The sequence below is a fragment of the Anser anser genome, assembly GCF_964211835.1.
Source record: "Anser anser genome assembly, chromosome: 4".
In the NCBI taxonomy this organism is placed as follows: domain Eukaryota; kingdom Metazoa; phylum Chordata; class Aves; order Anseriformes; family Anatidae; genus Anser; species Anser anser.
Window position 1 is genome coordinate 46,968,327 of NC_139724.1, and position 12,126 is coordinate 46,980,452.

General features: G+C 46.1%; 1 protein-coding gene across 6 annotated transcripts in view; it reads left to right on the forward strand.

Moving 5' to 3' along the window:
• The window catches only part of AFF1 (ALF transcription elongation factor 1), a 105,756-nt gene that overhangs the window by 52,880 nt on the left and 40,750 nt on the right, over positions 1–12,126 (forward strand). For all 6 annotated transcript variants that reach the window (XM_083833859.1, XM_083833860.1, XM_083833857.1 and 3 more), the window contains 2 exons: positions 3,929–4,049; positions 4,596–5,501. In XM_083833859.1, coding sequence (XP_083689985.1) covers positions 3,929–4,049; positions 4,596–5,501 — 1,027 coding nt within the window. The remainder of the gene's footprint in view (positions 1–3,928; positions 4,050–4,595; positions 5,502–12,126) is intronic.

A 12,126-nucleotide genomic window follows, 5' to 3' on the forward strand; every position in this document is an offset into this window, starting at 1 on the left:
TGCGTTGCTCATCTGTGTCCAAGGTCAGGCCTGTTTTGCATGACTGAAGAATGCTCACTCGGTGCCCAGCACGCGGTCCATTGAAGTCGATAGGAATATTTTTGCCTATTTCAGTGGGCTTTGGCTCACCCACCTGCTCCGCAAGCTGGGACAAGTGACCAAAAGGTGAAGCCTCCCAGTCAGAATTTCCACTTGTTGGCTTCTCAGCTTCGAGCTGAGAAGCGATTCATAACCTCAGTGCTCTTCCAGCCAACAAAATACACACGTACTTGTGCTGATGTTTGTGGATCACCCCAGGTGCTTTTCAGTCTTGGCTTGCTGTTGATAGTGGTGTGATCTTGGGTGTTTTTTTCTGGAAGAAGGGTCATCTGACTAGGTTACTGCTCCTGCCCTTCTTACCCAGCAAGCATTAACAAAAACTGCTGATACAGAGTCAAATTCTGTATGGGTTTATCATACACAGGGAGAGCACAGGCCACATCGTGGACATCCTTCCCCTGGTCCCAGCTCCCCACATCAGCTGGAGGCTCTGCGAGCCCTGAGCGCCTTGCAGTGGGGGCACTGCCAGAGTGAGCCACGTCAGATCTCAGCTCTTGGGTCCTGCTGCGAAAGCCTTGCTAAACAACAAGGCAGGCTATAAAGGGATATCTGAAGGTAACTGAGGTTGTTGTGATGGTCAGGAGTGGGTCGGCTGGGAGAAGGGAAGTTACTCCTTTGGTCGTGACAGCGTTCTCCAAGAGGCTTGCCTTCATCTTCCCCATCCTCACTGAAAGAGGCAAACCATTTCTCACCTGGGGAGATAAAATGAGATTTAACCGATGGTTTGTCTGCTGCATTTGTCCTTCTGTCTTGTTTAGATGAGTATTTTAAACTGCTTTCGTTACTTGTGATCTCACGCTTCAGCACAGAGCTGTGCCAGTTCAGCAGTTCACCCGCGGGAGGCCTGGATCTGAAGCGTGCCTCAACAATCTGCGAATTGCATTAGCAAAATCTGTGTTGGGGAAAGCTAGCACAGTATCTGCGAGTACTGTACTTCAGCCAACACTGTCAGTAATTTAATAAGCACTTGGGAGAAAACAAACAAAAACAAGGATGTATATTTAGTGCAGCAGTTGTATTGCAAAGAACCAAGCGCTTGGTATCCATGGCGTGCATCAAGAAAGAAATAGCTATAGGACAGCCTAAGGTGTTGTCAGTGCCGTGCAGGCCAAAATGCACATGTGTATCCAAAGACATGAAGGAGGGGAAGGAGCTTTGCTCTTTTTACTCTTTGTCACATTGCAAAAAGTAGATCCCCTTTGTGTCCGCTAATTTCTTGCATGTCTTCCTGCCCACGGAGCAATGGAAACAATGGCCTAAGCACTGCCAGGGGAAAACTTGACCAGGCAAACAACTGATACCAAAGGAAGTGGTGGAGAAATGTGTTTTAGAAAGTCATTTGCAGCCTGAGATGGGACTATGTCCAAAAGGTGTGTCGTCTGCTTTCCCTAAGAGGTGTGTGTGATGAAGGAAAAAAAAAAAAAAGTATGTGGCATGTGACCAGAACAAGTAAATGTGCGTTGTGTGTAAACACTCTCAGGTTTGTTTGTAGTAGCAAATGCTGTCTCCTGGGATCACCAGGAGGAAGAGTTAATTTTAGCTGCATGCTGTCTCCTGTTTCTTGCCACTTGTGTGGCTGGGGTGGGGGAGGACTTGGGACACCACGAGGAGTTGGCTCTACGTGCATGCTCCCGTTGTAGCTTTGGCGCTGAACTGAATGCTGCTGTTAGCCTCAGATATATACTTGGTGCTGGCTTTGGCGGGCAGAAGTCAAGGCTGGGAGCAGAGCTGGAGCCCAGCACGTGGTCACAGTGAGGGAGGAAATGAGCCCAAACAGGGGTCAGGAGAGCTGCTTGCAAGGGAGCCGTGTAGTCTGCTCAGGGAAAGAGATGACTGTAGGGCAAGGAGACAGGAAAAGAAGAAGTGAGGGCTGCCACCAAGGGCAGCCACCCTGCTCCGCTTTTGTTGGCTTGTGCAGCCACCTGGGAAATGCGACAGGGCTTTGGGGGGCGGCGGGGGAAGAGGATCTGGTCCACGTTAAATCTCACTCATCTGGTAATAAGTTTATCCTATGGTTGGCATCAGTGTTCCTGAAATGGGTCTGTAATCTCACAGCTGTGTACAAGGGAAGTGTCAGGGGATTGCTTTGTGCTAACAGCCAACTTCTTAGCAGTTAAAAAGATGTTTCAGGGCTTTTTCACGCTTGCTCTGAAGGGATTTTTTTTTAGAGTTATATAAAGGATATTTACGGAATCACTTTTTACTTCCTGGAATGTTTGGAAAATGATGTTTCATTCAGTAAAAATTTTCCAGATAACTCAGACAGAAATGTTTAGAAAATACTGTCAACATGAAATGCATTCATTTAAGAACTCTCTCACATACACACGGTTTCAAGGAGTGGATGCAGTCAATATTTCGTCTAATTTGCCCTAATTCTTTTATTCTGCAGTTGATATCTATCACATCTGGCTAGACAGAGGTTTCCCAGCGCACACACACAGGGCAGCTGACCAACAAACTGCTTATAAATAGGACATTTTTCACATGCAAGATGACATCAGATGCACAGAGGAAATATTTCTCTTGCATATTGTTTTTAACAGAAGGGTTGAGTATATTTACCAAATCAGTGATCTGTGGTTCCTTTTTATTATTTTAATTTCTTGCATTGTTTTCAGAAGTGGGTTACCTAGTAATTGGAAGCATAGTACATGGAAACTTCTGGTTTGCTATGTTTGGAAACCATTCAGCACTAGCAAAAATTGGAAACTATTTTAAATGCGTGTCGTCTGACCCCTGAATATGCTTTTCTGCCTTAGTGGCACAAGTACATCCTTGCTGCAGTTCCATGTATGGAAATTTGCCACCAGGCTGCATCCTTTTCCAGATTTGTATGGAGTCAGGAATACCCCTGTGCAGTTGTCAGACCTCTTGGCTAACTCTTGGAGCAGAACCTCTGCTCCTCTAGGGCAAGTTAAACCTTCAGTAGGTGGTTGTGTGTGTGTGATAGCTGAGAAGGCATTGCTCGGGGGCGAGACGTGGCTCTTCCCTTCCACACTGGGATGCTTCAGAGCCAACCTAAAAGTAGCAGAGGATCTGCATGCATGCAGTAGGCTGCACGGTGGTGAAGGAGGGCTGAAATACCTGCGTCCGCACACTACACGGGCATGCTTTTTCTTTCTAAATGTCCAGAAATATCTGAGCAATGGATTTCCTTGTTTTGCAGTAATATTTCACAGAGGAGCATTAGCTTACAGTGTCTGGTTTTCCATGAAGTCGTCCCGCTGTGCATACGAGACAGCTTTATTGCTGTTTTGATGTAGGGCTGATGGAGTGAGGACTGTGCGTTTGTGGTTCAGGAAGGGTTTTTGCCTGGTATTTTCCAAATTCCTGAGACCTTCTCTTTAAATATGGCTATGTGATGGCTTTAAATGCAACTAAATGGTTTCCCAAGTAAGCTGCTTTCCAAATGTCCATTTAAAGTAAAGAGGAACAGGCTTGTTTCTGAAGTCAGCAAAGTTCAAACTCTGAAACTTCGTTTTCCCCAAGAGAAGAACTGGAGTGGAACTATGGAGTACTTCTCAAGTCATTTTTCACCATTAAATGGATGAATATTTTCCTCCTTCCCCGTCCTTCTTGATATAAGGTATCAGCAGTAGCAATGACTGAGAAGGGTACACGCTGGATGCGGTACGTTACCTTACAATGCTAGATGGCAAATACCTGATGCGAACAATTTGTTGTCGGTAAGCACCCTGTGCATTTCAGAATGGCTGCTGTGCAGGATGGATACAGTTGTCTGAAAACCAAGGGTTCTGCACAAAGATGTCTGTTGATAGTGCTGCTCATGAAATGTTAACCATCCTTTATTCTCTCTTTCCTGAAGCTTGTACAATGAGGACAGAAACCTGCTGCGTATTCGAGAGAGAGAGAGGCGGAATCAGGAGGCGCTGCAGGAGAGAGACAAGTTCAGTGAGAACACCCCACTCTTTGCCGAGCCCTACAAGGTAACGGTAGGGCTGTGTGGTGGAGGGCAAAGAGAAAAGAGGGTTGGGGCAGAAGAGCAGAGCCATGGCCTCTGCGCAAAGTATAGTTGGCTTGAGTACGATATTAACAGATCTAACAACGTCCCATCTGCTTCACTTAAATCAGCAGTGTATGTTCATAAAGCTGTGCAGGTGGCAGTGTACAGTATGGCCTTTGGGGTGGGCAGGTTCATTCGGGGGCCTCCTGTAGTCTGGAAGTTTGTGGCAGAGTGCTCACACGTAGCTTGGCCACACATCTGTCTGCAGCTATGGTTGAAACGAAGTGGTCTGATGTTCGCAGACCTGCAGTTGGGCCTGCAGCATTTGTAACGAAGAACTCATGCTGCTAGGAGCGGTCTTATTCTCTTTGGAGAGACTGCCTGCAGAAACAAAATGAGCTTGCCTAACTGAAGTTGTGGTGATGCGTGGCGATTAAAATAAGATCCTGAAGGGTGTCTCTTCTTGAGCTGGATCTCTGGGGTTATTTTTTTCTTTTTAAATTTCCCACTTTCTGATCTTCTGTTTCAGACTAATAAAGAGGATGAGTTGTCAAGCCGTATTCAGAACATGCTGGGCAATTACGAGGAGGTCAAGGAGCTTATCAGCGCCAGGTGCCATCAGAATCTCATAGGGATACCAAAAAGCATCGCTCCTCTGATCCCTCAAGGAAAGCCCGATCGCCCGTTCTTCCCTGAAAAGACCAGCCATACACCATCTTCATTCCACCATGCAAGCCGCCATCCACACATGGGACCTCCGGTTGTAGCTCCTCCCCCTCCAAGCCACTCCATTCACTACCAAAAGGCACAATCAAGAACAGAACCGGCTTCAGGTTTGCATGCCAAGAGTCACAGCTTGTCCAGCAGCCGGAGCCAAGGTCAAGAACACAGTCGTGGTGGGCAGGAAAGTCACACAGGTTCTCGCCACAAGAGAACCGAGAGGCGCGCTGTTGGTGAGGGTCGTGCTAATGAACTTCAGGCCTCCCTTCTGGAGCTTTCTCCATTGCTGTCATCTTTGTCTACTCCAGTGGCACCTCTGTCACCTCTACATTCCAGCCAGCATAATTCCAGGTCACAGAACAGCAGCAAAAGTCATGGGCCGACCTACACTCAAACAAAATCACCTCAGGACCTAGTGGCAGGCTCACAGGAGAATGAAAGTCGGGACAGCTCAGCCATTAACTTGGCTGGCACCACTCAGCCTTCCTCGCAGACCTTTCCCCCACCTTTGCCATCAAAAACCAGTGCAATGCAGCAGAAACCAACTGCCTATGTCAGGCCAATGGATGGCCAAGATCAGGCACCGGTAGAATCCCCGGAGCTCAAACCTCTCCCAGAGGAGTACCATACAGAACCGTATGAGAAAATCTCAGATTTGAAGGCGAATGCCAAAGCCAAGTTATCCAAGCTGAAAATCCCTTCTGAGCCCATTGAGGTGAGTGCAGTGGTCGGGGGGCTTGGCTGGCAGGGTACGTTGAGCTGTGGGAGAGCAGGTCACTGAAGACCAGTTGGCTGTTCTGTTGACTGCTGGCAGCGCTGACGGCTGTGCACATTACAATGTCTAGAAGGTGCATTTTGAGGTTGGCTTCAGCTGACCTGGGTGAGATACCTCTTTGAGTGGTGAAACTGCAGTGCTCATGGTGATTTTGATGAGGCTGCGACAGGTTTTGTGGTTAGAGAGGCTGTTTTCTATCTCTGTATCTCCGTGCTGGTGGGTAGAGGCCCCAAATACTGGCTGAATATTGGGACAGCTGATCGTCCAGTGATTTCTACGGTCACCCCATAGGCTCAAGTTTCTGGGGCGCTGTGGTACGTGACTCTGAGCACCCCAGAATTCACCAAAGTCAGTCTGCAAGATCTCACCATAGTGTGTCAGGCAAGAATGTGATGAAGAAAAAACATGATGTAGATTTCTGCCAGAAGAATTTAGCCTAGCATCCTCAGGAAACATATCACCATTCTGTCTTCTCGTTCTTCACATCCCTTTTGAGCATGTTTTGAAGGTTTAAGTAAATCTTAGCACAGAGGAGGAAGTCTCAGTGATAGGATCCCAGAAGTTCTGTAATATTTGGCATACAAGCAAAGGAGGTGCCCTCTTCCTTGTCCCAACCAGGAGAAAAATGAAAACAAGTCTGCTTTTTGCTCATTCTTACCAGCACAGAGCGGCCTGGCCTGCGCGTTTGAGCATACCTTTGTTCTAGCTCTTGTTCTTTCTCTCCCGAGGAGTGAGAGGAAGTGGGATGTCCCAACAGGCGTAGGATGGGAAGCTGCGGTTTTTGCAGAGGAAAGATGGCAGATCTGCTGCATGTAAATGTGCAGTTATTCCTGCGCATCCAAGAACAGCTCCTTCCTAGTACTTGTTATTTTCCTGAGAGCCAAACGCTTCTTCATCTGCGCCCCGTTTTAAAATTGGTCATGTTTATGGCTTGGAAGATCTGCAGTTAGATTTCAATCTTGAGATGTCGTTTCATCGTGTACTCTCCCCTTGCAGTCGTTGTCATGAATTGCTGTTTTCCAGGCTGAGACATTGCAATAGGTTGCAGCAAGGTTGGGCATGGAGTGTGTGATTCAGAAGAACGCTGCCACTCGTGCCAGCAAGGGAAAACATCTTCTGAGGATACAGATGTTTTGTGTAGCTTTCTCTGCAAGTTCAGTTGTTTAGAGATTATATGCACTGTGTGGTAGAGACTGGCACACTTGAACAGGATTAGACTAGTCTGTTCTAGCTTTGGCTTCAGAGAAAAAGCCCAGAGCAGCTGTCAGAGTGGTTTGGACGGCTTTTCTGACAGCGTTAGAAGGCATCTCGCACCTATGTTTGGACCCTGCCGTGAAGTCACTGGGGTATGTTGTTTATGAGCCTATGGGGAGACTTTAAGGGAAGGAGTGGCTGGAATTAGTCGCTTCTTAACCAGGGGATGCTTCCCCTTTCCTTTGTAATTGTTTAGAGACAGCAAGATCCCTCGTTGTACTCCATCTGTTTGTGCCTACCCCAAGGTCACCTATCTGATTTGTCACATGTGGTGGCGGACAAGTCTTGGGGTTCTGAGACGTGCTGTAGGATCAAGTGGCTTGCAGCCCGCCCTGATGCAGCACTTTGAGAGTAGGAGCAATATTGTTGCACGTGTTTTGGGAAGCTTTACCATGCCTGTCCTTATGCTCATCCTGTGTGTTATAGCATGTAGGAACCCACAGTGCTGACCTCAAGGCATTTGGGTGAGGAGACCTGCAGAGATGCTTTTCAAGTTGTATTTTGCATTTGTAATAAAAAGGGATAGGACGGGTGCGGTCTGCTTTTCATGGAAAAGAGTGTTGTAGGATGTTTTCATCAGCTGCAAGTAGCTGTAGGCAATTTCTTGTGGAAAATGAGAGGAAGCTGGCAAAATGACATTGTCAAGAAGTTGTGAAAATAGTTTCATGCTGAGAGACAGTGTTTGCTTCCAAGTAGATTCAGCATTGCACATCATAACTCAAAAAGGAAAGAGCAGCGAGGTCTGGATTTCATTATTTGCTCGACCAGATATTTTGCTCCTGAGGGAGGAATAAAGCAACGCACGGGGTCTTAACTTCTTCACTACCCATTCTTCATTACCCATTACCCCAAAGATAAAGGGCATTTCTGGTTTTAAAACTGTCTTTGTAAAGCCTGAATTTTGTCTTGGTGTTGTCTTTTCCGTTGAGAAAGAGCGCTTACTTGTCAGAAATGAGACTTCCCTGTTCTGTCCCAGCTCTGGTTCCATTACTGTTTTCATCTTATCTTTTTTCACAACCCCATGCTTTGTGTGCTTATGTGTCTGTTTGAATCTGAGCTCAGATAGGGCACTGTTAGCCACGATGCTGTCTACTGAATGAAACTTCTCTGCTCACTTTCCATTAAGCACATGACTTTGGTTCTAAATGCCTATCCAAAATCCTACAGCTGCCAGAGCTGTGCAGTAGCAGTGCTGGTGTGGGAGTGCTGTTACATCTGTGGCAGAGTAAGAATATAGTAAAAAGGGAATCAAAGCTAATGTAGAAAATGATTCTGCACAAGCCAAAACCCTGATTTTATTTATATGGTTGGACAACTTAGAAGTTGATAGATGACCCCTTGAGTAAATGTGTTGAATAACCCTCCCATGGGGTAGGCTGTGACCTCTGTTGACTGTTTTCTGTGCAAGGACATTTGGAATAATGGCTATAAGAAGCTCTAGTAGAAAATCTGTGACTTCATTTTCTGCCTGTTTTGAGCTTTGTCATTATGGTATTTACTTATTTGTGGGGTTTTTTTTGTATTTTTTTTTTGTCATTAATGACACAGTATTTCAGTGTAAAGCCTGGAGAGTGAAGAGGGAAAAGGGTACTATGGCACAGCTGGACAAGTCCATGTGCTGGATGTGCAGTATGAGATAAGTGGCTTGGGGAGAGGGGTGGTCTGGCTTGCTTCCTGGGAACAGCAAGGCGTCTTATGGGCAGGTAGGATCTTGGGAAGGCAAATCAGGGGATCCTTCAACCACAGGTTGACCATTGTATGATTTTGGTGAAGTGTGGCAGCGAGTGGGTCTGGGCTAGCAGAAACGCTGCAGTTCTTCCCCCTCCCTCCCAGCAACTCAAAGCCTGGTTTTACACTTATTTATCCCCTTCAGCCCCAATTGTGCTGAACAGCCACATGCAAAGTACAGTTTTTCCCGTGATCTCCCGACATCATTTAGGAAAGCCATTTCTTTGACCACATGGTTTGAGGTTAGTTGAATTTTGAAGGCGTGTCACCTGCAGCTGTGAATTCATTATCGGCAGCTTCTGCTCATGGCAACAGTGAGGAGTTAAACCTTCCAGTCTGAATAGACGAGCAGATTCGCTGTCAAGTGAATGAATCCACAGCAGATAACTGTGGTGACTCACTTTGCATTCATATACAGAAGCTGAACAGCCTTTCCCATCTCTTCCAAATAAAAAAACTTTGCTTTCATACTTTATCCCCTTCTCTTCAAGGCAGCTGTCCAAATTTATTGAGAAGACTTAAAAAAAACAAAAACAAAAAAAACCATGCGTGAAGCGTAAACATATGCGTTCTCTAAATGTACCAAGTTTTACCTCTTCACAGCTCTTAAACAAATATGCTTTTAAAGCCAGTCTCTCTTTCCATCTCTTCAGGAGAGCTGCAGCACTACCAGAAACGCTCCTACTACCTCCATTTGCAAAGACGGAGATGCCTGGAAGGGAATTGGCTTGACAGCAGGGCCCAGAATCAGTGAGGCTGGTTTGAGAAAGAGTGTTTATAAATCCTAAAGCTTTATTAAGGGCACGTTGTCTAAAGAGATTTGGCTTTGTTTTCCTCGCAGTTTTATTAATGTTAGTAGGTAGCTGCTTTATCACATGCGATGAAGCGTCACGGGACCCACCTCTTTCACCTACAAACTGGGAAGTAAATTGGGAAGCAACTAGTTTAACAAACAAACAAACAATGTTTAAAATAAAAAACACATAAAGGTATATTAAGTCTTTCTGGTAGTACTTCATTATCCTTGAGGCACAGGATATACAAAAAGATCTCAGCTTTCACAGTGGGATTGCTGTCGTTGAGCCCTGTTCACCTCAGTACACATCTTTGAAGGGTCACCAGTTAAAATGTGATCATGGTATAGCATATAGGAGTGACTAAATACCTAGCGAGACATTTAGATGATGAATAAAAAGTCCATTTTAGGTTTTCAGTGACTTCTTTCCATGGCAACTAAACTCTTCCACTGACAGAAGTGGCCAGACAGTTGAGCCCTGTAAACTAGAAATAAATGTATTGTTTTAATCCTGGATTAAGGTGCTATTCTCTTCTTTTCACCAACCTTGTATTTACTTAACATTTATTAAATGGGGGGGAGATTGATTTCCTTTTTTGACTCTCCTTGTTTTTGTGTGTCTGTTTTTTGCTTCGCACCAGGAGAGAAGCCACAGGTTGTTAGTTTAGTTACGTGTCTCCCCTGCTGCCCTCTTCGTGGTCAGAAGTGTCATATGTGGCTTGAGATGGATTTCCTTGCTTCGCCAGGATTGTGTAAATTTGTCTTTTTGTTGGTGCATGACTGCAAAACAGGCAGATCAAACATTAATGACAGTTGTTACTGCTGTTTTTTTTAATGTTTACTGAAAGTCCTGGGAACAAAGAATGCTCTGGAAGAGCTGGAGGGTGAGGTTATGCGGGGCAAGGAGGCAGGTGTTTGGTTCAGAAGCCAAAAGGACGTCTTGTATTGTTACTGCAGCTGAACCAGACGCTGATGTTCAAAGCTCGTGTGTCAGACTGCAGAGGTCATAAATTAGCAGTGCTCGTTCATCTTCCTCTTACGCTTGGTGAAGGTGCACTCCGGTCACATTCAGCTCCCAGTTCTCAGCTGCAAGGCTCTTCAGATTGGAGATCCTTGCTTGTTCGCTTGGATCCAAGATCTGGCCTTGGCTCTTACGCAGAATACCAAATATCAGGGGAATTGCGCTCGCTTTCCCTCCAAAAAAAAAAAAAAAAAGGTTAAATATCCATAGTGCTGCATTCAGCTGTCAACAGCGGCGGGTGGTTTGTGCTCCTGCTGTTTGGAAGGCCAGCAAGGGGGTATCATGAGGAAAGGAGTGGGGGTGCTGCATCTGCCTGGAGTATGGTGAGAAGGGGAAGGAGGAGGGGATGCCTTCAGAAACACTCGGTGTTTCTTAGAGTGGCTCAGTCCTTACCAGCTTCTCCCAGCAGGTATGGGTGGACCGTGCCTGGCATAAGGCAAAGAGCTGGCTTCTCTCCAGAGTGTCTCAGAGCACCAGGTTTGTCCAAATTCAGTTGCTAAATCCATTGCTTCACAAAGCAACAAGAGACTGAGTCGTGAGCTGCCTTGCATCTTTCCAGGTGACTCAGAATTCAGTGCCTCGTCCGGGCTGTGACAAACTTGTGCTTAAGCGAGCTACCACAGTGTATTCATTGCCACCATGTTGGGGGGGTTGAGGTTTGCCAGTCTGTTGATCTGCCTGTGAAGGGCTTGTGGTCAGCCATCCTGGCTGCAATCAGCTGTGACTCCAACATAGCATGTAGACCTTTGCCTTGCATAAAAGAGAGCTGCTTAAAAAAGGGAGGAAAAAGTAAAAACAACTGGAAACCCATGGTCCTCTGTGGTTTGCCAAGTCAGGAGCCAAGCTGAACTTAGGAAGAACTTGAGAGCATTTCCGTTTTTAATTACCATTGTTGTGCAGCACAAAATTAGTGCTTGTTAAATGCTGTGTATCTGAATAGCTGCTTTTTTTCTGTGATAACCCGTTTTAAGTCAACGGCTGTGCATTAAGCAGTAAAATGCATATCCTGCAATTGTGGTTAAGAGAAATTCTCCAAACCTTCATCTGTACCATGTGTACTAATGCACGCAGCTTTTCAGAAAGCGAGTACATGAGTAAGGAAACATTCGGATGTAGTGCCGAGAAGGTGGTATCAAAAGGGAATTGAGAAGTCTTTCCTCAAAGCACGCTACTAACACGCTTTGGTAAGCAGAGCAAGAGCTGCTACTGTGATTGTGACTGCCCGATGTTCTGAGTAATAAAAAATAATTATTTTTTTTAAAAAAAAAAAAAAGGTGATGCACAAAGCCTGAGGAGGGCTGACAGCGGATGGCAGCCAAGCCTTCCAACCAGGTAACTTGCAAGCCAGCGCCGGTGGCAGGCGGTGTGCGTGCCGATGGGCTGCAAACCGAAGGCAGCCACCAGCAGCTGGCTTCCCAAGCAGGGCAGAGATCTGCCTCGGAGGAGGAGTGACGGTGCTGGCCTCAGCTGTTGGTCTGCCTGGCGCCCAGCCTCCATCATCCTGCAGTTTTGTAAGGCCTCTGATGGCGGGGGGTACAAAAAGTGTTGATTCATTCTAAATGCGCTTCTTGGAAGAAAAAAAAAATCCCACTGCGTAGACCATCCGTGGTGCGCTCTGTGTTAGGCAGCCACTGGCAGATGATTTTCTTGCTCTTTCAGCCTGGGGTGGTAAGCTTGTTAAAATGAAAAGCTGAGAGCTGGCTTGTTTCTTACCTAAAAGATGTTTAAATGTGAGCTATGGCCAAGGTGTCTTTAATTTGTGATTT